Genomic DNA, 26,672 nt, shown 5'->3' with positions numbered 1-26,672 from the left:
TTCAACGCCGGAAAAGCAGGATCTCTGCAGACCCGGCTCCTGTGTGAACGGCGCCAACTCAGGAATATCCTGGGTCAGCGCCGGGGAAACTCCGGGTCTAATCCAGATTGGAACCCTGTTCCAACCTTCGGGTCAGACCCGGAATTTCGGTATAAAAGCGGTATTACAGTACTGCATATAGCTCTCATGACATTTCATGAGGTGAAAGGAGCCTGTGCAAGTTCTCACAATTTGTACAGCCTACATGTCTACCACAAACCTCCAAGACCACTGTACCAACAGAACAATGCAAAGTGGTTGGCTGTGGTCATCCATATAATGTATTGTATCTAAAGGGGCGGGTCATTCTTTTTCCTTCTGTAAGATACACAGTGCTATGGTCGATTTTAATTCATTGTAATTGATCTAAAACTGATCAAAATTTATGTTGTATCTCTAGGGCTAAAGGCCCCCATACATCAGCAATTGAATGCAGCGATCGTGCAATTTGCAATCGATTGTGTCTAAAAATCTTTCCCTTTTTCAATCGATTGCAGATTGCAGAATTGCCACAATCAATTGAAAAAGGGAAAGATTTTTATACACAATCGATTGCAAATTGCACTATTCCTGCAATCAATTGCTGATGTCTGGGGGCCTTAAATCACACATTTACTAACAGACAGTTTTTGTTTATTAACCATTTAACTGTCAGATTTTTTTCTTCCAAAAAACTGCTCCAAAATTATGCATTTTTTTTTTTTAATTATGATTGAATAAGGTACTCTGTAAAGCACTGCAGAATATGTGTGCACTATAACTGGTAATACATAAAAATATTAATAAATAGGTCAACAACATCTATTTAATACTTGTCTAACATGGTTTTATAAAAGAAAAAAAATATTTGGGAAACACAACATTAACATCATGACCATCACGACTTCCCCAGCAGCTGCTCCTCTGATCAACAGTGAGAGTGATTACCCCCAACTTCCCCCCACGCTATACAGAAACTGTCCCGCTGATAGCAGGGCAATTGGGAGGTATGTCCTTAGTTGTGCCCATGCACCCAGCATGGCCTGGCGTAGGTTATGATATGGATAATGATAACTGTTTGCTGTGGATGTTTAGTTCTGGCCTACGTTTCCTTTCTCTAAGAGAGAAGATGCAGCTGACAGCTCTGGGGATGGGTCATCAGGCCCTGCCCCCATCGCGCCAAAATGCATCATTTTAGCCCTGCCCCCCTCACTACGGTGCCACAATTAGAAGTTGGCGAGATGCTGGAGATCCACCCTTCAGGGGGTGCGGGGGACTGCCCGACTGCAGGAGTCTGCCGCACCTTCCGGGAGAGTAGGCAAGCACTGTGCGAACACACGCAACTTGCGTCACATTATCCGACTGTATTTTCATTCATTGCGTTGGACTCAGGCGCATTATCTCGTCCTTTTTCTGCATGAAACTGGAAAAAGAATCTTAGGTAACTTAGTTAACACTATAAAAAAAGAAACACTATGAAGATGATAGGCTCATTGTATATACAGAATACAATTACTTATTACACACCACATTCATACAGTACATTCTGTACTCCTGCCAGTACTATGCCCGAATTAAAAATGGCCGCCGCTGTGTCTACGTCCTGTAATATGGACTGTAGGAGTGGCTGTGCAGCGACCGACAGCGGTACAAACCGGCATTGCAGTGGAATGCGACCCTGGATGGTCTCCTGACGTCAGTGAGAGCGGGAGGGAGGCGGGAGCTGGCCGGGCAGAGGCTTCTACTCTCTGAGCATCATCAGCTCATTGCTGGGTCCGGCTTCAATGAGGTCTCCCCGGGGTAAGAGAGATGGACTGGCCTGCTGTGGGCTGCACATTTGCAGGGTTATCGATGATTTACATAGAACTAATGCTACATCTTTCTATGACTCTCATTGCACAGTGTCTGTCAGCTGCTCATACCTACAGCTGACTCTTCTGCAGGACCTGCAGACTTTATTGTAAAACTACTTATAGAAGTCTCTCTGCTGCTGCTCCCTATTTATATTTGTCATTTTCTACTGACAACAGATACTAATTATCATCTGGCCAGAAACTACCCCCCAACTTTGTGATTGTGCGGCATATGTATCAAAGCTTGATGTGAGATCTATATCTATCACCAACCAATCAGCTTCTAACTTACATTTTGCAGGCTGTGTTTAAGAAATTATAGTTTGGAGCTGATTGGCTGGTGATATATATTGTAATTTTATCTCACATGAAGCTTTGATACATATGCCCCATAATGTCAGAATTGAGAGGATGTAACTTAAAATATGCTTACCCCCCCCCCCCCCCCCTTTTGTTTTCTCCCCCCTTTGGCTTCATTTCCTTTGTATCTACTGTTCAATCTACAGTGTAATATATCTAGTATGTAGTATTAATGGTAACATTGTGACCAGGGTTACAGTATGTGTGTTCTGTGCCCTCAATAGATGGTAAAAAGCACAGGGGCTTCATACAAGTAACTGCTGGGGGTGATTATATCATTACATGGGCTATTTGTTATATTTGTTCCATGGTGTAACTATAGCCCTATAAGTGCATGAAATTGTTTTGGGGCCCAGTAACACGGGAGCCCTATTCCAATAAGTACAAACCTTAATATGACTTGTGAATGAATGTATGCAGGCAGTTACTTGGCTTGGAAAATAAGGATAAAATGACTATAATAGAAACAACTGGATTGCTCCTATTGTAATTAGTATTTTGCCCTATTGGATAATTACGGGGGGTGGGGCAGGCAGAAATGTTACACCCCTGCCTAACTACAGAGAACTCCAGGGTATGTCTTAAGGCCCCCATACACCTGCGATAGATTGCCGCCGTCCCTTAACCCGGCATTGCAGGATCGGTGAAATCCAACATGATTTGATTGTGAGCATGCGACGGATGGTAGAACATCAATGGCTGTCGGTCAGCATTTCCGAGCGGCAGATCGCAGGATCGCGCAATCCGCCGGCAGATGTATGGGGGCCTTAACCTTGAGGCGAGAATGGCTTTGTCCTGCTTGTTTCTCTCAAGGTGCTTACACACTAGACGACTTTCAAACAACGCAATGGTTGTCCAGATTTCCTTTGAACTCCAGCACAAACGATCTAGTGCATACACACTGTGCAATCTACCAAACGATATAACGTGCGTCGTTCCATCGTTAACTATGTAATGTGAAACATATCACCTGGTCGATTGGTATTGCGTACACACTGCACAATTTGCTGTAACTCGTTAACGAGATTGTCGGATAGAAACGCATGTGGGGGCGACCTGAAGATGCGAGGGACGCTGCCACTATAGCGCACATAATGTGTACACACTTGATGATTTGAACGATTTGTCATTCTGATGCATTGGAATCGGGCAAATCGTTCAGTAAGTCATCTAGTCAGTATGCACCTTTACTGCCCCATACAGCGTCATTTCAAATAAAAAAAATTCATGCCTGGCATATGATATGTTTCTGGCAAGGGCGAATAAGGTGCAATCTGTGTGCAGTTTGTTCTCACGGGTTGCCCTGGGTTCCCCTCACTCTCCAAAAAGCTAATAGGTTACATGACTTCCGACAAAAACATTTAAGTTTGAATATAAATCATCAATTTCAAATGTGCCATCTTGCATTAGCAGTCTATATAAATGTTAGATGTGGGCTATGAATTAATATATATATATCTCTATCTATCATGCTGGCTGAAGCTGCCTATGTGGCATTCTAACTATTACACATGAAGCATAGGAGCTTCCAAGCCTAAACCTCAGCTGTATCATTTACCTCCTGTCTGTCACGTTACCACAGAACCTGGCTCACTCCTGGACACGTGAACCACAACTTACATTATTTAAATACTTTAGACTCTGAAGGAACTAAGAGTATTTATGAAAAGAATGACCAGAAGTATGAATAATATGACATTACCTGGATAACCCTTCTATTTGATGCATATTGTATTCCAATTTTTTTATTTTTTTTTTAAACCATCAAATTTCTTATAGAAATGGGATGACAATTTTTTTCTTTCTATTTTTATCCCATGTTATTGGAATGAGAAGATATTGCTTTTAGCAAGAAGGCCGCCCTCTGAGACTTCTGTCATGTCAGTGATGCAAGTGTAAACCTTCTCAGTAGCCTTTTTTTTTTATTTTTTTTTATTGGCCCCAGAGACTGATTGGACGGGTCGCCTAACAGGACGGGGCCAGTATGTTGGTTAATGGTGAGCTATGAGCGACTGTTACACGCCCTAAGGAGACTGCTTCCACTAACGCTGCTATAATGGGCAGCATTAAACATTGGACTGTCTTGTATACGTTATGGATCATTACTGTAAGGGATCTTCGCTTATTTCTCCTCTATGAGGTGTGGTGAAAAATGGACGAAGATCTGGCACACTGGAGAAACTTTATGGAGAATTCTTGACTAGCACCCCACTCACCCATTGGCTATTGTGTATCTTCTGAATTTGGGACTTCTTTCCACCTGGTCCACCTTTTTGGTGATTTTTCCTTAGCACCTTGTTGATATATACATTAGAGATGACATGTAAGTGTTGGGTTGATCTCATGTCCTTTGCCCTTCTCTGTGCAGCTCATTTGGTAGCAATGTTGACTTGAAAATCTTGGAGCTGTAGTCATTGCTGTCATTTGGTAACGCTTTGTGTTAGCAAGGGTTAAAGCACAGTTCCACTTGTCCCTGCTTGTTTTCCATTATTTGCACTGTGAGGCTTCCTCTTGCCTCTCCTTAATGTGGCCACCAACATAATGAGTAAGGGAGGTGGCCCAATGTCATCTGGGATCATCATGCAAAGGATCGGGCTCCCATATTGTTGCTATGAGGCGGGGAGGGGGGTCTCAAATTATGTAATTATCCTGTAACCTAGACAAGGTGGAGTCCTTCAGGCTTGAACTAACAAAACTGTGGCACAACTTTCCTACGGATTTGCTATGGCAGAGGTTTCCAAACTCTGCCATTACAGTCCAGGTTTTAAGAGTATCCAAGCTTAAGTCCAGCTGGTTAAATCAAATTGACTAAGAAACTAATTAAGTCACCGGTGCTCTAGCATGGATATCTAGTGTTCATTCTAGCACCCTGCACCTGTCACAATCCGTGCAGTTCCTCTTTCTTGCCTGGGGTGTTGCTCTCCACTGTGATGCTTCTAGCACACTCTGGTCTATATCTCAGCAATTTGTTGCATCAGCTGAGTGTGCTAGAAGGACCAGAGAGCGACACCCCAGGCAGGACAGAGGATCTGCACAGGTTGTGACAGGTGCAGGGTGGCAGAAAATATATTAGACATCCTTGAAACGTGGACTGTAATGGCGGTGTTTGGGGACCTCTGTGCTGTGGACTTGTAATGAATAGAGGTTCATACTACATGAGAAACCTTCAGGCACAATCATGTTCACATGTGAACTGCAAAAGTAAAATAACATTGTTTAGTGTCACACTGACTAACACCTATTTAGTTATGTATAATCTCGTTTTATGTATGTTATTCAACTCAGGCAATCACATCTGACATGCTGTGTTACTGGTGTTTAAAACAAGGCCGTAACAGGGGCCTTAAGTAGCAGTTTCAACAATTAAAGACTTAAGCTGCATACATACAACGATTTTGTAAATGAACGATTTTAGTAAACTATTTTCGTTAATTTTTTCAAGGGAAAAATGAATGGAAAGCGTTTACTATAATCGTTCATTTACTAAATGTAATGAACGATTTTTTTTAACTAAAAAACTATTTTTGCATATTCCCTTAATGAAAATCGTTGAGTTGGTCAGTCTGACTGAACTACAAACGTGAACACGCATGAACGATAATCGTTCATCGTTCTAACTTATCAAGCGAACGATAAACTATATCATTAACGATAATCGTTCAAAAAATCGTTGTGTGTGTGTATGCACCTTTTAGGGGTCGATTCAAAAATCTCGCGCCCCCCCCCTTACGGCCTCACCCCATGGAGCTGTAGACAAAAATCAGCGAATCCAGGGAGAGATCAGTCTGTGAGGGGGGTGAGAGGAACTGCAACTCGCCCCTCTTGCAGCTAATTGAATTGACCCCTAAAAGTGTATTTATTTTTGCACAAACTTTTTGTAGATATGTATATTGGTTATATATAATACACCCACATGTACAACAAAGTTATTAATGCTTGTCTGGAAATATGAGGAAAAATGTGACGTCTGCCTTCAGTAAAGGCCGACAGTCGCACATGAAAACGGAGAATAACCTGAAGTAGGATCAGGAATAACATGAAGTAGGAAGACATGTTGACACAGAGCTTGTTCGGAAAATAAAATTCTTTGGGGGCCTAGAGGCAATATTTACAAACTGGAAGTTGGAGGCACTTAGATCAGAGCTGACCTTTTAAAACCTCACTAGCTCTTCTAAGAGCATTTGTGCTGCTGACAACCTATGTATATGATTGTTGAAAGAAATTCGAATAAGCCCTATACTCCCTTCCTCCTATTGATTTGAAGGGCTCTTGTGGGGTCCTTCAATAGAATTACAAGATTCTTAGGGGGAAATTTAATTCTGTGTGGTGTCGGCTAGGGAAAGGTGCAAGGGAAATTTTGATAAGCGCGCTGTTGATCGTGCCAGGAGGGAGCCGGGAACTGGCATTCTCCGACTTTAGTCCGACTTCAAACTCTTAACTGTGAGGTGCGTTGAATAGCTCTGGGACCAACTTCCCTGCGCTGTTCACCTACCTCTTAATTGCCTGCACATCAAACCTAGCGATATCGCTAGCGTCCACTGCACTGATAATGAATGACAGAACGGTGATCGTTACGTCATTCATTAAAGTTGTCCAGTGTGGATGCACGATCACTGTTGACGGGCATTTGTTCTGATGTGTGTACCCAGTCAAGATTGTTAGAAAACTTCCTGTAAATTCCTGAAACTTAATGTGAAAAAGTTTGGTTCTTCCTCCAGTTGTGTGTAATTTCACTTGTTCAGCAGTTCTAGAGTTGAAGAAATATTCTAAACCTTTTATCCTCCAAGTACCTGATTGGAAATAAAGATAAATTGACAGTTACAAAGCAGGGGTTGGCTATAATAAGATATCTAAATGCTTCTAACTTGGCGTTTCACTGTCAGAAATATCCTTAAGAAATGGAAGCTTGGTACACACTATATAATTATTGATCCGGTTTGCCAATATTCGGGTGATCAGCCTCATTTATTGTATAGTGTGTCCGAACGAGCGTTTCGCCAAAAAAACTGTTAGAAAATATCCACAAACACATTACGTCGATTATCCAATCGGTCAAGACCAAGAATCTCAGCCTCTAACCACACCACTAAATGCTGTGGCCACACCCCCTCAGTGCGCGTGGCTTCTTTATAGTTCAGCTTTTGGTGTATACAAAACAGTATTTGGCTAAGCCGGGAAACTTTTGGTGATCTGACAAAAGAAAAGTTTGACTTTTTGTTGCAACCATGGTTGTTATAGTTTGTGTTCCCAGCCTTCTGAAGATTATTTGGTGTCACAGCTGAGAATGGGGAATTCTGTGGTTTGGTCATGAGGAAAGTGATTCAACGGTCAGTGTCCATGTGACACCCGGGAAAAAATGGTGTTTCCTTTAATCTCAAGAACTAGCAATAGCTTCTTGCAAATAATCATTTCAAATATGGGAATAATTTGCAGGCTAAACACCTGTGGTAATTAATGTGCCAGGGCAGGTACCCAGGAGTTACCTAAAATGCAGTGCTGTTCGGGCAGAAAACCATAGGGGCGCAATTTAAATGATTTAGTTTTATATTTGTGTGTTGTAGTGAGTCGTGCTCACACCAGCTGGCATTGTGCCCTAACCTCCCAGTCTGGGAAGTTTCCAGTGTTGTGACTGGAATAATATAGCTACAGATGGGCAATAGGACTGCACTGATTGGGCTTGGTTAACACATGCTAAACATTTGTACATTATGATTGAAGGGTCTATTTACTAAGCAGTGTTAGAAGGCAGAGTGATAAGTAAGTGATAAGGTGCCAGCCAATCAGCTCCCAACTGTACTTTTTCATACACAGCCTGTGAGATGACAGCTGGGAGCTGATTGGCTGACACCTTATCACTTTCCTATCACTTTTCTCTCTGTCTCCTAACACTGCTTAGTAAATAGACCCCTAAATCTTTTTATTTTGTAGAAATAATTTCAACATCATAGATCAGTGGTTCTCAAACTCTGTCCTCGGTCACACAGGTCATATTTTCCAGGTTACCCAGCAGGTGAACAGGTGTAACCATTACTCACTGACACATTTTAAAAGTTAAACAGGTGGAGCAAATTAGTTTACTTGTAATTCTGTGAAGAGACCTGGAAAACATGCACTGTTTGGTGTCCTGAGGATCGAGTTTGAGAACCTGTCATAGATGACTCTAGGGTTGCCATGGCAGCAGCCAACATTCAGTATATTGAAGTTGTATAACGGGTGACTAATTGAAGGTCAAAGTGCAATGTTCAAAGAAAAAGTCACAGTACTTTTCGCATAAATCAAATACTTTTCATTATCATTGAAAGGATGGTGTAATGGGAGAGCTCCTTTTTGTTATGCAAATAAAGCATTAGATTAGTGCATACATATTGGAAATTTATGTCGCATTATATTTCTAGTTGGGGAAAATGGAAAAAGTGCATGAACTTGGTGATGTACTTTACAGTGTATTTAAAAAAAGTGCAGCACAGACCTGCAGCAAGAAGTGGGTCCTAAATGTGGTTTGGTCAATAGTAAACCCCCCCCACTCCTACCTTTTTAATGTAGTGTTAAAGTGTCACAGGGCGATGGGGGAGATTTCATTACTAATATAAGTTGACTCAATTTAGTTACAAATTACAACAATTTCCAACAGTACAGGAACATTTAAGGTGGTCGTGGATGCTTGTTACTGTTAACTGACACTTATGCTGGCTATACCCTGTGAGAGATCACTCGCCATAAGACAGACCACTTATGACATTGCCTTACACTGTCAGCTAATTGGTCTGTCTGATGGTGAGTATAGCCACTGCCAGATCTGTACTCCAACTATTGCATCTGTTGGTCATGCTGAAAGATTTCCCACGCCCAACAGAGCGATAATTGATACTCTGTCATGGCCATTCACTCTGCAATAATTGATCAGCCGATAATGGGCTGTTTGGGCCGATAGCTGCACAATGCATGGCCGCATTTAAGGTGCGTACACACTGGGCGATAAAGTGGACGACTGAACGATATCGTTATCGTTCAGTCGTCCACATTATCGTCCATTTTTAAGCCCAAAAAGATGAACGATAACGACGATGCGCGTTCCCGCGGGTCGTTCGTCATCATCGTTCATCGGGCTGACATGCAGGCCAACCTGACGATCTCGTCAGGTTGCTGCATGTCAGGGAATGGGGGAGAGAGCCCGGCGCTGAACGATATTGTTAATGATATCGTTCAGCGGCTGTGCTCAATGTCATAAACGACATTGAGCACAGCCTGCCGGGGACACACTAGACGATATCGCTCAGGGAGCATATCGTCTAGTGTGTATGCACCTTTACTCTTTAAAGTAGGGATGGCCATTGGTGGGTTAACCATTGATGGTGCCATTAGTGATTAACATCGATGGCCTGAAACCATTGACTGTCATCCCTGCAGAGGGGAATGGCGGGTAGCAGGCCAATCGCTCGGGCCGAGCTAAATGCCGTAAAAAAACATTGCTGCCTGTCAGCCATCGATAGTAGAAAACCATCGGATCTCTGCCATTGATGTCAAAAGCATTGACTATCCATTGCAACCCACCTATGATTGCTAACCATTGATGGCCATCCCTACTTTAAAGTTGTTCACCCATCACCTAGACCAGAGGTTCCTAAATGCGGTCCTTAATGCTCCCCAACAGTTCAGGTTTTAGAGAGATCCATGTTTGTGCTCAACCATGGATATCTCTAAAACCTGAACTGTTGGGGAGCCTGAGGACCATGATTGGGATCCTCTGACCTAGACATAGAAGACAGCCATTTTGTTTTCTGAATCATTATGTGCACCAATAGCTGTGGCCCTGAAGAAATACAGATATTTTTTTTGTGAGGCTGTTCATTTAAATGACACATTCATCTTCACAACTGTGTTTTTTATAGACTTGTGCACTCTTGCAACTAAAAGGCGCCAGATTTGACGTAACGTCACTTTAGAAGTACCTGACGAGTTTGATGCAAAACCCTGTGTGTTTCAGTAGATGGGGCGTAGAACCGTAAATCTACATAAAACTGCGAACATTTTATGAAGTGCAATAAAAGCAAGTGACATGAGTAATCGATTGCTTTTCCTTGACTAGATAAAAGTGAATTAAAAAAAAACTCTCAGTATTTTAGCCCATGTTACTGTAATAACACTTAAGCAAAACACTGTTTGTTCCATTACGGCGTTTCCTGTGTTGGTCTCAGGACACAGGAAACTTTTTCCTTTGTTTTGTTGTTTGATCGTGAGCCACTGTGTGTGACGTATAATTCTGTCTGTGTTCCTACTCAAGGTATTGCTGGTTGGGAATAACTGTAATTGCCGTCAGCTGTTGGGACCAGCTCTGACCTTTTTTTCCTTTATACAGTATTTGTATTGTTTTTACAGCATGAAATATAAAAATTCATGTCCATGACCCATTGCCATGCACAATAAAAGCAGAAAATGGAACGGCCCATATAATTCAACTTCCATTCGTTTCAGAAATGCTTGGGTGAAAATAGTACTAGCCGCTATGTTTGATAAGTACATAACATTGGAAACATTTGTTCTAGTATCCGTCTTATGCTGCACACACACGGTACGATCTGCACAACCAATGATATCGCTTAACGATTTCCCTTGAACTTTTCTGTAATGCAGGACAAACGATATTGGGTGTACACACTGATAGATATCTATGATGGATATCTTTCAGTGAAGTCATCCTGCCACATCTCTGAATATGCAAATCGTGATGAAATCGTCCAAGTTGGGCTGCGTGTACAGATGACCATTGATATAGTTCATGCGGGAACGCGCATCGTTGGTTGTTCGCTGCATAAAAATTGAACGATTTATCATTGAACGATATCGTTATCGTTCATAAAAATCGTACCGTATATACGCACCTTTAGCCAACCTTATTCTGCTAACTCACAGCGAGTAACACCCCAGCAGCGATGTTTACTTTGCAAATGATCAACATTTGGAACACTCCCTGTAAAATACTGGATAGTTTTGACCGATTTCTGGGCCTGTACACCGATCAGCCATAACGATAAAACCCACTGACAAAGTGAATAACATTGATTTATCTTATTTACAATGGCACCTGTCAATGGGTGGGATATATTAGTCAGCAAGTGACCACTATGTTCTTGATGTGATGGAAGCAGGCAAAATGGGCAATTGTAAGGATCCGAGCGACTTGGACAAGGGCCAAACTATGATGGCTAGACTATTGGATCAGAGCATCTCCGAAACGGCAGGGCTTGTGTGGAAGGACAACTGGTAAAAAGATGACAGGGCCATGGGTACCCAAGGCTCTTTGATGTCCGTGGGGAGCAAAGGCTAGCCTATCTGGTCTGATCCCGCAGGAGTGCAAAATAGCACAAATTGCACAAAAAGTGAATGCTGGCTATAATAGAAAAGTGTCAGGACACACAGCGCATCATTGCTTCACAACTTTCTGCGTGCGGGGTAGCTTAGCTGCAGGCCGGTCAGAGTGCTCAGACTGAACCCTGGGCCGAAATCATTACGGATCGCAACAGCGTACGCAGATCGGTTGATGGTGCGTACTTGCGCATTCATATGCATCGAACTGCGCCAGATAGCATTGCGATCGCTCTGCGTTTACCTACGAAGATACAAAGCCATCGCAGACAGAGGGACGGGACGTCAGCGTTTGGGGCTGGTGATGGAGAAGTGGTAGGAGAAGAGCAGGTGTGCCAGTCCGTTTGAACGCCGTTACTTGGGTGTACAAAAATTAGCCACTGTAACGGCATACGTAGCTTGTGTACTCACTGCGTGCGACGAGGTTAGCAATTTCTGAGTAAGGTCAGACCTGTTGTAATTGTGCCTGAGGGGCCGATGTTACTCGATGTATGCGCAGGACTGCAAAGTATTGTGGATGTGAGAGAGCGGTAGTGGCTGCAGTGGGCGTCTCTATGCTGGCTGTGCGACGGCATTGCGATAACATTCATTAGCATATTTTCGTAGCGGTACTGTGTGCGTAATCTCAGCTGCAATAGCGATCTGTAGTGAATCCCCTGTCCACCACCAAATGCACCTACAATGGGCATGTGAGCGTCGGAACTGGACCATGAAGTAATGGGGGAAGGTGGTCTGATGAATCAGGTTTTCTTTTTAAATCATGTGGACCGTCTGCTTCATGTGTGTCGTTGGCTAAGGAAGAGATGGCAACCAGGATGCACTATGGGAAGAAAAAGGCAAGCCGGTGGAGGCATGTGATGCTTTGGGCAATGTACTGCTGGAAAACCTTTGGTCCTGGCATTCACGTGGATGTTACTTTGACATGTATCACCTACCTAAACGTTGTTGTAGACCAAGTACACCCCTTCATAGCAACTGTACTCCTTAATTGCAGTGGCCTCTTGCAGTAGGATCTATGCCTTGAAAGGTCAGAGCTGATTTGGCAGCACAGGGGGTACCTACACAAAATAAGGCAGGTGGTTTTAATGTTAAAATATATATATATATATATATATATATATATATATATATATTTTTTTTTTTTTAATTAATGTGTACTCCTCCCCACATCCATGCATTGTAGTTATTTTCTACATAATTTGCTGAATATATTTTCTCGTCACTTGCTGATTTCCACAGATTAATCTGTTCTCATATCTGTTTTTTCTTTCCAGATCCTTATAACAGATCTACTTTTGTATTTTTTTTTTTTTAAACTTTTTTTTTTATTTTTTTTTCGTGAGGTTGAAGATGAAGAACGAAATCTCTGCAGTTGTATTTTTTCTTTCAAAGCTGTTAAAAAATAGCGACAAGTTAAGGAAGGGGGAGATTGAAATGTTTTCCAAAGAACTAAGCAGGATTCTGCAGGACAAGTATGCCAATCACTGGTACCCAGAGATGCCAACGAAAGGACAGGCGTATAGGTATGTTGGCATTTTAATCCCTCTAAGATTGAACTAAAACATTGGTATGCTAGATATGTATATAAGTTACAACCCTCTTAACCTCCATGTAATGGTTTATGGACACCTTGTATCATGATCTGCCCAGTTATGTCTGAGTACAGACCAGGGCAGAACACCGATGGTGTACTGAAGTATTGGGGGCAGAACAAACCCACAAATTCTGACCAACTCCAAGCAATGATTAGGTAAGAATGGGCGGCCATTAGTCAGTATGCAGCACAGAATTTGATTGGCAGCATGCCAGGGCCAGAGGTCTTGAAAATGAAGGGTCAACACTGCAAATATTGAATCTTTGCATAAACTTAATGTAATTGTCAATAAAAGCCTTTGAAACTTATGAAATGCTGTAATGTTACTTCAGTATACCATAGTATCATCTGACAAAAAGGTCTAAAGACACCGAAGCAGCAAACTTTGTGAAAACCAATAATTGTCATTCTCAAAACTTTTGGCCATGGCTGTATGCAGCGTGTGATTGCAGGGGATTAGATGTGTGATTGCACATTACATAGATAGACCTTGCTTGGAGTGTGCTGTAAAGTATTTGTAAGTGTGTGTGGGGGGAAAAAATATAGAATAAAAAAAATATTATATACATATATATTTTTATTTTTTTAAGTACCCCAATATTTTATCCTGCTATGCCGACCCGAGTCAGTCTGTCCCGAAACACTGAATGTTTGCAGAATAGTGATGTAGAACTGTTTTTCTTTTTAGATGTATCAGAGTAAACCAATTTCATGGTTTCGATCCAGACCTCCAGAAAGCTTGTTTCAACTGTGGTCTAGAGTATGAGGATTTAGGATTACCTAAGGAAATCACCTTGTGGGTAGATCCTCATGAAGTGTGCTGCAGGTGAGTAATTACACCATGGAATCGGGTGGTGGATACATGGCTGAAATATTTGTGCAGCAGATTTGATTGGCCAAATGGTAAATCGATGATCCTCCCATTTTCTCGTTTTCTTTTCCTTTTAAAGCTGGGACCCCAAGTTAGTCTGTCATTGTTATAGAACCCCAAAAGAACCACCCTATTGCACATCTCTGACTAGGAGGTTGGCACCTCTTATTCAACCTTCATGTGTCAGACAATTGTGTATTTTACTAATTATATGATCACTATAGTTTTAATACTTACTACTTTTTTTTTTTTCTGTGTTTTTTTTTGTTCCCAATTTTCTCCATCTTGGATAAGCATATGCATTCTTGTCAGACACAGATGAATAATGGTGTGTTTTTTTTAAAGAAATCTACAACTCACTTATGTAGCGGACATTGAGAATACCCTACAATCCAGAGATGATATTGAGGGAATGCGTGTTTGCTTATTAAAGAACTGTGTATTCTGCCAGGCTTCTGTTCTAGAGAAATGCACATTTTAATTGAGACAAAACATTGAAAATGTATTAAAACAAGATTTTTTTTTTTGGCGTTTCATGTTTAGCTTACAATGTATTTGAATTCTAATAGTAAACCTAACAGTTTATAGTTGCTCTGTTACATATCTGGCTAAAGTTTTTTATTTGCTATAAAATCTCTAGTTACCTGGCAACCTTTTTTTTTTTTTTTTTATGGAAAATGATTTATCCCAGCACTGACAGTCTGGTAACTGTAGGATTAGGTACAATGTGTAATACAAACTATAACTTATTTGCCAGCTGTGCGCCAATGTGTTTTCCAGTCTACAAGGTCCTGCTCTGACAATTGTTACACAAAAGGGAAAAAAATAATTATGCCTTCCCCCGCCCCCCAAAGTACTTTTCATCATAAAACTTACTATTTGGGTATTTGAAAAGTGTTGACTTCTATTGCTATTTAACATGCGCAAAATTAGAGAATGCACCATGGAAATTGTGTTGACATAAGTAGAGCTTTTGATTTTTGTTTAATGATGCACAATGTTGTGTAGGTAGTGTAGTAGTCCTTTAATATTAGTCTTGCAGTTTTACCTGTATCTGGAGGGTCCCAGTTAAATACCCTCTGGAAAGGAAGCCGGGGGCCGTGTTGCTTCAAAAGGACTCTATTTGCCACACTGGGTAACAAGCAGAGGGACTGGCTTCTTTCTATAGGTGATGCTCATGCAAAAAGGGGTCTTCTGGGTCACAGAGTCTATAGGCCGACTGAGGGTGGATACCTCCAAGCTACTTTCTGCTGTCCCCTGCATTACATTGACTGTGGGTTTATACATATTGCTATCTTGTGGAGCGAGGACCTGTTCTTGGGAAGTCCCTACTTCAGGTGCTTTCTACATTTGTGCTTTGGTTATTTCTGCCATTCTCTGTAATCTTTCAGAGCCCATTGAAGGAAAGAAAAGTAGCGAGTCTCATTATTGTGTTTGTGGTGTGTTTGACAAGTCTTTCTCTGTGAATTGTGATGGGACTTTCTGTACAGCCACTTCCCAGTCTCCAAAGCCATTTACACATTGTTCATTGCCTGGATGGTGAGATCTGTGTAGGACACTTTTTTTTGTCTCAAAGGAGGATTTATAAATTATGCTTGGCCTGAACAGTAATTTCAGACCATTGTAGACCTGGATGATGCACGTCCTTCTACCTGTAGGTCCTTGGGTTCTCTTGTTGATCCTGAATGGTCTTGACTATCAGTGGAAATTGTTAAATGCTTTGAGATCTTCCCCAATGTGGCTGTCCTTTTAAACATATTAAGAAATCCATGGGGATGATGAAACACCAACTCCTTCCTTACTCCAGGATTTACTTTTCAGGCTCATCAGAGGAAAGGCAGAACGTTGGATTACTAAAAATGTCCTTCAATGAGGAATGGGAACAGCTGGACAATCCTTGGCCTAATCTCAGGAGACTTGACTGCATGTATCCATTCCAGTTTCCTAAGACTTCTATGTACTGTTCGGTGTCTAAAACTGAGCATATTTCTGGGCCAAGACCTATTCCATTTGAAGATGCCAGTCTGTTTTAAACTTATGGATAGAAAATGAAAGCTGTATGAAAGCTTTCGAGGCAAGGTGTATGGCCTCGAAAACTGTACTGAAATCTGGTGTGATGGTGGTCTCCAAAATGCTGAGTGAACGGGTATGGTCCGATGCCCAGTGTAAAGTAGTTGATGGTAAAATTAATAACATATCTACACAAAAGCATTGTCTTTGTGTGAAAATGGATTGAGTTACTTTGTGAAGCATCATAGGACGCAATTACCTTTTGACCCAGGTGTATGGCTTCAGCCAAGAGAGCTCACTGGCTGTGTCCTTGGGTGGTGGACCTGCAGCAAAATAATAGTTTGGAAATATTTCCCATTGAAGTCACTTATCAGTAATAAGCTTGATTCTGTAGTTCTAAAGATCATTGTGTGCAACTCCTATAACTTGCCGCAAGACTGGAGAACTCCGCAGTCTTCAGGTAAGCAAGGGGCGAACGACCTGGGAAGCTGTATTTTACACGATACGGTGCCAGCACGGCTGTGCGATCCTCTTACCCCTGGAAGCCTGAGCTGAAGGACTTTATACGACTCTCTACCAGCTCAACCTCCCCAGAATCCTGTTGGTGGCATGTGTTCAAACTATGAAGAAGTGAGGATGCTTACCACTCAGGATCGCAGGGTTCATGGTGACATAAGCATGGAATACCAAATCAAATTTGACTCTGTGAAGACTCGTGAGGGGCAGATGTGCTAAGCTCTGGAAAGTGATAAATTGGAGAGTGATAAACTACCAGCCATTCAGCTCCCAATTGTCATTTTTCAAACACAACCAGTAATATGACAGTTGGGAGTTGAGTGGCTGCTAGTTTATTATTCTCCTATTTAACACTTTCCAGAGCTTAGTACGTTTTCCAGTCCTCCCCAGTGGAACTGTAAGCATTATGAAACAATCTGCAGATTTTGATGGAAGAGAGTTATTTCTACTGTTTTTGTAGACCAGAGCGGCACCATCTTCTAATACAAACTCTTCCTGGTAGAAAAGTCATCGGTGGGTTTTGGGAACCATCCTTAGTTTGCAAAGGCTCAATCTGTTCGTTTACCCAAGTAGTTTCCAAAGGTTGAAGGGTAATGGCGTGTCTCTCTTATAGAACCAGAATGGATAGTGCTCACAACATATTTCTGCTTCATCTAGATTCGGACACCGTTTGGTGGCATGGCGATCATTGCTGAGAAGCTGATGTGTTTATTTAAGCTGGGCTCTAAATTCTTCCTCTGTTCATCCTATGTTTTCACACATTCTTGATTTTCTTCAGGATGGCTTCAACAGCGACCTTGCTCTCACTACCCCGAAGGTTGTGGTGTCTGCACGGAGTGTTTTCCTGGACACCAGATTGTTCTCTCACAAACTTTTCTTTTTTTTACGTTATAAAGATAATTTATCCTTTTATCATGCCATTCTTGTCCTATAGCAATCCTAATGTTGTCCTGGGCGCCACAATGTCTGCTTTCTTTGAGCCTTTACAAGATGTTAGTCAAATGGCTCACACTTGTGTTGTTTCTTTTAGCAATCATCTGCCAGTCAAGTGGGGGAATCGCCTGCCCGATGGCATAAATCCTACTTTATATTTATATCAGTCAGGAGATGATCCTTTAATCTCTCTGCCCAATATTCCCACCCATGTTGTCTGAGAATTAACTCATTCATGTAATGCTGAAGTGGAATATTTCAGGGAAATTTATATTAATGGTAACTTGGCCATAGTCCGACTCCTTCACCTCTTGCTGCGAGGCTTTACCCATTTAACATTTTCGTATAAGAGTACCGGCTGTTATATAAGGTCACCTGGGGGTGTATTTCCGAAAAAATTGTGGAGAAGATTCTACTTCTACCATTGTTTTAGGTGTAGGCACAGTCTACCTACTGATGGAAAGCTTTATCCTCAGGTGGTATTGCATTATTACATGAAATGTAATTTCACCTGTCCCTGTGTAATTGTCCTGGCAGAAGAGAAGACAGTGGACCTGATTCAGAGCCAGACGCTCTGACAGAGCGCTCGTTCTGAATCAGGGCCGGCCTTCTGGTTTTTTAGAGCGGCCTCCTGGCTGCTCGCATAGTTGTGGGTGACCACCCACAGCTATAGCGAGCGGTCATGAAGATGGTCGCGATGGTCAAGACCATCGCGACCATCGGGTTTGCGACGAGACCCTTGTGGTAGGGTCTCATTGCCGCAAGCCCTAGAGTGCTTTCGGCTCTAATAGAGCCGAAAACACTCCCACTGACATCACTTGTGATGTCAGTGGGGCCGGCCCCAGACAGTAGGCGTTCCCATGGGAACGCCTCCGTCTGGGCAGCCCCAGCCCGCCCACCAATAGCACTCGCGAGCGGGTCTGAATCAGGCCCAGATTTTCATTCCTTCATTGTCCTAGATAAAGGAGCCTTTGGAGTCAAGTTTTCTGTGTCTGATGAAGAAAATGGAGTTTTATTTGCAGACTAGCTGTTGGCTGCGGCTTCGCCCACGATGAAATTGCTTCTGCCAACATTTTTTTTTTTTTGAGGTGTTGTATTGCATTGCATAGGGGCCCTGTCACGGGAGTGGCCCACGTGACCAGCAGCGTTACACAGACTGGTAGCAGCAGCACCTTCATCCACCACTCACACTTATGTCACTGTGTGCCCTGTACACAGACTGCTATGTAGCCTATCCTAATCACCCACCTCTCACACTTATGTCACTGTGTGCCCTGTGCACAGACTGCTATGTACCCTCTCCTAATCATCCACAACTCACACTTATGTCACTGTGTGCCCTGTACACAGACTGCTATGTACCCTCTCCTAATCACCCACCTCTCACACCAATGTCACTGTGTGCCCTGTGCACAGACTGCTATGTACCCTCTCCTAATCACCCACCTCTCACACTGTCACTGTGTGCCTTGTGCACAGACTGCTATGTACCCTCTCCTATTCAAGTGACCGCATGCCCAAAGCACCTCCCCCCCCCCCCCCCCTTCCCTCCCCACCCCCATCCCTTACCGGCCACATGCATGGTGCCACACCTATCTCTTGCATTGATGATGGCAACTAATTGTGATTTTATTTATTGCTCAGCTTTAACTTGACGGATCGAAATGAAACAAAGTGCAGGTTATATCTAGGAGTTTCCACTACAAAATGACACAACGTTCTTATAATATTAGTATAGATTAAATGCCATGTATGGGCGATGCAGGCGATGGGCCAGTGGTTGGTTGCCAGCAACAGCACCCAACATCGCCATTACGTCATACATGTAACTTCTCACCCCCATAGGAATATGCTACCACATGTAAAGGAGATGTGCGCACAACACAATGACCGTGCCATCTTACATCGCATGTCATTCATTTTACCCCATAATGTATCCTATAGTATTTTTTTGTGCACTGTTAACAATGATTATTATTGACTGTTTCTGCCCATTTTGTTCATCTTAGAAGTGTTAGCTTCTAGCTGTGTGTAAGCCGGCGCCCTCCTGTGGGAAAGCTGGTTAGGGCAAGTGGTGATCGTTCCTACTTGTTCCTTGACCTGCTCTGCCTCCTAGGGGTTTAACTGTAGTATGACAAAAGGTGTAATTCTTCTTGGGTTATTACTTAGATAATGAGCAAAGCCCTGGTTGCTGCTTGCTCCTTAGTTGGGCTTCCAGCTCTTGAGAACCTTTTCATTTGTTCTGGCAAGAAACATATACATAATTTATTGGGGTGATCAGTGATCCCTATTTTTAAGTACTTAAGCAACAGTCATGAATGCACAACAGAGCAAGCAGTCAGCTCATTTTATTATTTTACACCTACTTTCTCGCATGAACTGTTTTTATATTTTCCCCCAGCTGCATCAGTATGACATTTCCAGTCTCTTTAGTATATAGAAATATCTCTCAAGACAACTTGACGTTCACAGTGATAAGAGCAAAGTAAAGTTATGGTCAGCAGGTGGCGCTGCTCTCTGAGAAATAAAAATGTTTTTCAAAGTGGCGTCCTTCACATTCAGTAAATCTTTTGCGATTCAAAGACATGCTGTAGGCTGTTTTGTGACATCACTTTTAGTGGTGCAGTTGTGGCATATTTCACTTCATCATCTGAGAACGTATTTCCGCGCAGTTGTTTGTTCAGGGTTGGGAATGCCCAGAAATCACAGGGCGCTAAGTCTGGGCTATATGGAGGGAGTTCCAGTGCTGTCCCATTAATTTCAGTCAGAGCTGCCAATGCAACAGCAGCATCATGTGGTCAGGCATTGTCTTGGAGAAAAAACCACGGCTTCTTCAGCAAATGTGGTCTTTTCTTCCTCATAGGTCCACGCACATGGGTTTCAGGACGTTTGCATAGTAGTCAACATTAATTATCTGTCCATGGGTAACCCAGTGCTGTATGATAATATCGTGCGCATCAAAGAACAGCGGAAACATGACTTTTTACACGCCGAAGGAATCACATGGAATTTTTTTGGGCGGAGGCGAATTCGTGTGTTTCCATACACTGAACTGATTGGATTCTGGATCATAATGACTAATCCACGATTCATCACATGTCGCAATCAATGTTAGGAAATTGGATATCCTCTCCGACATTCGAACAGTGTTCTTCCACGATTCATCTCATCCTCGCATCTGCTCCTCTGTGAGATATCTGGGTACCCACATGGCACACACGCGATGCATTTTCAGTTCCTTTGTCACAATATGCTGAACCTGTTAGAATGAGATGCCAAGTTAAGACGAAAGTTTGCGTAAAGTTAACTTTCTGTCATTTTGCAGCATCTCCGCAGCTTTGACATCATGTTGACATCTGTAACCGCGATGGACGGTCTCCCAGAACGCGCTTAGTCAGTCACTCACGTATTAGCCTCTTTGAAGTGCTTCCACCCCTGAAATACTGCAGCGCGGCTAATTGTTTCTCCACCGTATGCTGCCGTAACATTTCATGAGTTTCATTTCCGCTTTTTCCAAGATTAACACAAAATTCAATCACACATCTCTGACGTAATCTCACAGACACGTCTTCCTCATCCTCCATGACAAAACGTACGAAGATCTTCCACTCGCTGTAACCAAAGAAGACTACGGCAGTTAAAACCGCAGGTTCAGTCACATCGACATCGATGTATGAGCCTCACAGTAACCAGTATAGTGTTGCCACGTCTGCCTATGGGACAGAAAAACAGAGGCAGTCTCATTACAGCCCTTGTGCGTGTGCATGTGTGTGTGTGTGTATATGTATATGTATGTATGTGTGTATATATATATATATATATATGTATGTATGTATGTATATATATTTATTTATTTTAATGGTCTAAGTCAACCGTGCAAATTTCTCATCAGAGAGCAGAAAGATGTAGTATTTTGAAGACTTTATGTATAATTTTACTAGACAGTACATCTTTTGTACGTCATTCTTGATTCTACGGTGTTTTATTAATAAACGCATGCATGCTTACATTTGGTTTAGGTATGGGGAGAAGAACCCTTCCTTCGTGGTGGCAAGCTTTGAAAGCAAAGACGACAGGAGCGAGACCCCTCAGAAAGTGACCTATCCGTCGGAGAAAGTGACTTCTGATTATCATTCCGGTTCCTCCTCTGATGATGAAGTGTATATAAATCAGAAGAAGACTCCGCCCACTCCAGTGATGCACAACACATATGAGGCTTACCAGGTATATATTACATGGGGCTCTCGTGCATACTGACCGACACCAGCACTCTAATGGAATATAATTGTGTGAGATGTTTATAAAAAAATAAAAAATAAATAGGGGGGCAGTTCAATTAAATGGAATGTAAGGTCCATGCAGGTGATGTGTTGATGGGACGGTGTGGGGACAATGGCACCTTATATTTGTACATTTTACATTGCACCCCCATAGGCCATGCTACATATGTACGTGAGATTTGCACACAGTCCTTCCTTGTGCTGAAGCACGCAGTGTAAGATCCCACCCCTCACTTTGCCGCCATGAATTCTGATCTGGCATTAAGAATATTACACGTATAAATGCAGTAAGATTAGGTACCACAAACCATTTTCTTTAAGATACCATCTGGATTTTAAGGATACAGAAAAATGACTTGGTCACCGAGTGGGTAATAGAATGTTCAGCTAATCAGAGTTTGAAGAGAACCTGTTACATTATAGGTAGTTCCTGTGCTGCCTCATCCCTACGTGCGCTACATATGTGAATGGGGAAATAGTGAAAAGCTTCTATCGAGCATAGGGGAAAAGAAGAGCCCACTGCATGCAGTCATATGTTGACAGTCAGCAGAAGGTCGACATTAATTATGTCAACACGGTTATTATGTGTACATCATTATTGTCTGTGCCTTCAAAATGGCAACATTTCCATTAGGGTTGAGGACAAACTTAGACCAGAAACACATTGTCGACATTTCAACATGACGGATGTCGTCCTGGTGATTGCCAACACTACAACCATGTCGACAAAATATACCGCATCCCTGTAAGCAAATGAAAGGACTCTGCTTAAGAGCCAATCTGCCTCATACTTGCCCTTCCTCATTCTCTGAGCTGCTTCCGAGGCTGGGAAGCTGAACGAGAGCTGGCCCGGGACCAGGGTTGCATAAAATTTAGAGTTTTTTTTTTTTTTTTAAATCAAAAACTGATTAGTTTGATTTAAATAGATTTAAAAAAAAAAAAAAAACATTTAAGTATTTAAAACGTTCACTTAAAAAAATTTTTTTAATAAAAAATCCTATTTAAATCCCAAAAAACTGATTTTAAATTAAATAAATCAGTTTTTGTTTTTTTTTAAAAAAATAATCCAATTTTATGCAACCCTACCCAGGACTGAGGCCCTTATTTATGGTGCTAATAAAATGTGAATTTATTTTTATATATTTGTCTCACACAGTGTATTATGCAAGTACTACCTGCAATGTGACACATGCTCTGCAAAGATGTTTGCAAATCCGCTATCGTAGCTTTTTTTTTTTTTTGCATATGAACCTTAACTGTACAGTAACTGCAAAGCAACACAAGTATACACATGTAGCAAGATCATGCCCTACATACACCACTATGACCTGTAGGGCGCCTGGGCATTTGTGAGTGTGGTCCTTTACCTCACTCAGACTGGAAAGCTCATCCGCATTCTGGATTATAATGTGTTGGTGTATCTATTCAGATACAAATAGAGGATTTTTTTTCTCCAGTTTTATTTAAGGTATAGTTTCTGTAAACCATGATACATGGCCCTGCAATTATAGAAGCAATTACTGATTTCATGAATGATAGGCTCATGTCTCTTATTGTATGAGATGAGAATGGGCAATATTGTGGTCCCATGGTAATAAGTAGTGTTGATATCCCATCCTCGCACCCCACAAAAATAAAAATGGCCTCTTATGAATTTAAGACGCTCATGGATAGCAGATCACCAAAAGAATCTGTTTCTTGATAAGTCATGTTAGGTCTCATTGGGGTACAAGTTGTCTCATTGGGGTATAAGTTTTGGTTATGTCTTGTCTGTGTAGGCACTGTTGTATAGTAGATGAAAGGTTTCTTGGGTAAAGTTGGTCTCCAGGAAAATGGCCACTTAAAAAAGTAATTTTATGTAAGTAAAAACACGAGCTGGTGTTTGAGTGAGAGTCCAGGAGATCAGAGTTCTGTCCTGATGGTCTTCAACACGAAGACCACCAATACCTGGTTATATAAGAGGTCTTTATGATCAGGCACGTCATACTGGTATGTTCTATATACAGTGATCAGCGTACCAGTTGTGTGATATCAGTCTGACCTGTATATAGTGGTCAGGGTGTGATATCCGTGGAATTGTGTCGAACAGGTATGTGATATATACGACTGATGTGTGAATCAGATGTGTGATATCATTGTGAACGGTGTATGGTGTGTGAATCAGGTGTGAGACCTGTGTATTGTGATCAATGTGGGTTATCTGTGTGACCTGTGAATTCAATGTCTATCAGTAGTGAGAATATAGTAGGACCCATGCATGGTGATTGATTGGGGTGTGGTATATTTTGTCGACATGGTCATACCGTCGACCTACAGCAAGTTGCCATTGACCATCTCAACAAAACGTTCCTGGTGGTCTAAAGGTGATTTTAATGTGTCAGCTGATGAGGGCTTCCAGTGGATCCAACTGAGCTTCCAGTGGTGAGTAACACTAACCCCTGCTCCGTAGTGCATAGCCTATCCCTCCCCCCAATGCCTAACCCTGCCTATCCATAGCCTAACCCTCCCCCTAGTGCCTAATCCTGCCCTCCCATAGTTTAACCCTGCCCCTCTGTAACCTAACCCTCCCCCTAGTGCCTAACCCTGCCCCTCTGTAATCTATACCTCACCCTAGTGTCTAACCATGCCCTCTCATAGCCTATCCCTAATCTCTGGTCCATATAGAACAGAGGTGTCAATCATGCGGCCCCTCCAGCTGTTGTAGTTCCACAGCAGCTGGAGGGCCGCATATTTGATAACCCTGATGTAGAATGTTGACATTTCAACAATGTCGACATTATGACTGCATCCCGATCAATGTGTATCGTGTGAAATCAGTGTGACGACCTGTGTATCAGGCGCGTGATATTGGTATTTAGTGTGATCAGTGTCTATCAGTTGTGCTGCCACCAATGTTTTAAACTATCCTTAAAACCGAAGTACCCTTTTGTTTTTACAAATCTACTAGTAATCACAATTGTGCAAGGAAAAGTTCAGGGACTTTTTTTTTTTTTTTTTCTGAAGGTTTGAAAAGATTTTCAAATAAATAAATACCAGCGCTGATGTATATATGAAAAATATATCAATGGACAGTTGATATCCTGATAAAAAACAATTTATTAGACAATAATCCTAAAAAAACATAATCTATATGTATAAAAACATGTGCATGATTGATGTAGCCACAAAATATAAATTTTTTTTTTCATTTTTTAATATTTTTTATATTTTATGGCTACATCAATCATGCACATGTTTTTATACATATAGATGATGTTTTTTTAGGATTATTGTCTAATAAATTGTTTTTTACCAGGATATCAACTGTCCATTGACATATTTTTCATATATACATCAGCGCTGGTATTTCTTTATTTATTTGTATTACTCTTTTTTAGGGGCTTATTTCCCCTATATACCAGCAGCTCTCTGACAGCGCTCTGTATTTGTGTGTTTTTATTTATATATTTGAAAACATTTTCAGCCTTTGGATTGTCTGTCTTTCTGCACCATTGTTTTTCTTCTTATTCCTTTCCGTCACTATCCTGTGCCTTTTGCCACGGCCTTAGCAGATCTTCGTCATGCCCAGGGACCACAACATGACAAATAACTCTTGGATGCTTTTACAACTAATGTATATATTTATTTTTCTCGTCTCGCACTTTTCAGGTGCCAGAATTTATGTGTCAGCCACCTCCTCCCCCTTCCTGGAGCAAGACTCCTAAGAGAAAGCAAGGTTCTCATTACCACTATCAGCCTCGTTTCCTGTCTGGCTACCAAGAAGAAAGAAACAAGGTGTATGGTCAGGTGCCATGGCTGCCGCCGATAACGCAGAATGAACGGAACCACTGGACTAGTCTACATATGCTGAATACCCGTCACCAGTGCTTAGTCTGAGCCACAAGTACCTGCTAAGTGAATGCTGGACCAAATTGTATGCTCATCATTTTCTATTAGATTTTTACTTAACTGAAACTTTCTTGCACTTTTTGTACATGTAGAAGTAATTTGAGAAACACTTTTTTGTTGTTTTTGGTTAAGGTTATAGTTAAGTGCCTAAAGTATTTTTTAATATTTATATATTGTGACTTGCACATAATCATGTTTAATCAATTGTTGTACTGGAAGTTTCTATACCAAATGTATTTATCTATAGACTTTATTTGATATTTTATGTAGTAGACTAATAAATGACATATTTTATTGTAATAATAATAATAATAAAAAAAAAATTATATATTACAGCATTGGAACTTTTGCAATGATATTCAATGCTGAACATTGTCTGTATTTGCAACGGTTCTATTTGTAAATGAAAAGAAAAAGAATTTCCGAAATGATGATATTGCACATTCTAGGTAACGTGACTTGTCCTAATCGATTGTGGGCACATTGTTGGTCTTTCATTCTGTTACTGGAAGTAAAGAGGGAAAATCTCTTGCATAGTTGTGTGGTTTATTTTCATACGGGTCTTCAAGGATAATGAGCATTGTAGTTTTAGAACGGGTCTACTTTATTGATCCAAATGGGAAGTGCAGTGGGGGAGGGGAGTCACATACGTGGCAACATGATTGATCACCATGGCCCAAACCCCGTTGTACAATGCTTTGAGTTGTGTTGTGCTGCGATATAGGTCTCCAGTAATGCCAGAGAAGAAATTGTCTATCACACAGTGCACAGAAAAAGGGGGCTGCTAGGTGTTCCAATAACCAATGAAGGTATTCCTGAATGATTTTCATACACAATGGTTGTGTTTCTTCAGCTGCAAATCAGGCGTGCAATCCCTTACACTATTTTTTTCCCTATTATATCTGAGTGATGTAACACCCTTTTAACAAGCAGCATGTATAACGACATTAAATACACCAGTACAATCATGAAATGAAGTATATGAA

General features: G+C 41.6%; 1 protein-coding gene across 2 annotated transcripts; it reads left to right on the top strand.

The window, feature by feature from the left end:
- The first annotated feature begins 1,730 nt into the window (after positions 1-1,730).
- BTG3 (BTG anti-proliferation factor 3) lies at positions 1,731-26,202 on the top strand. 2 transcript variants are annotated; one of them, XM_088481675.1, is made up of 5 exons: positions 1,731-1,818; positions 12,869-13,117; positions 13,877-14,014; positions 21,538-21,742; positions 25,447-26,202. In XM_088481675.1, exons 2-5 carry the CDS (start codon positions 12,945-12,947, stop codon positions 25,672-25,674), a joined length of 744 nt encoding a protein of 247 aa, XP_088337801.1. In that variant the 5' UTR covers positions 1,731-1,818; positions 12,869-12,944; the 3' UTR covers positions 25,675-26,202. The 2 variants fall into 2 exon arrangements, with proteins under 2 accessions (XP_088337801.1, XP_088337802.1); XM_088481676.1 differs by having other exon boundaries at positions 1,738-1,818; positions 12,938-13,117.
- Positions 26,203-26,672: the final 470 nt, after the last annotated feature.

The sequence above is a fragment of the Taudactylus pleione genome, unplaced genomic scaffold (genome assembly GCF_031769625.1).
Source record: "Taudactylus pleione unplaced genomic scaffold, aTauple2 ptg000276l, whole genome shotgun sequence".
In the NCBI taxonomy this organism is placed as follows: Eukaryota; Metazoa; Chordata; class Amphibia; order Anura; family Myobatrachidae; genus Taudactylus; species Taudactylus pleione.
This window is presented reverse-complemented; position numbering and strand designations above follow the sequence as displayed.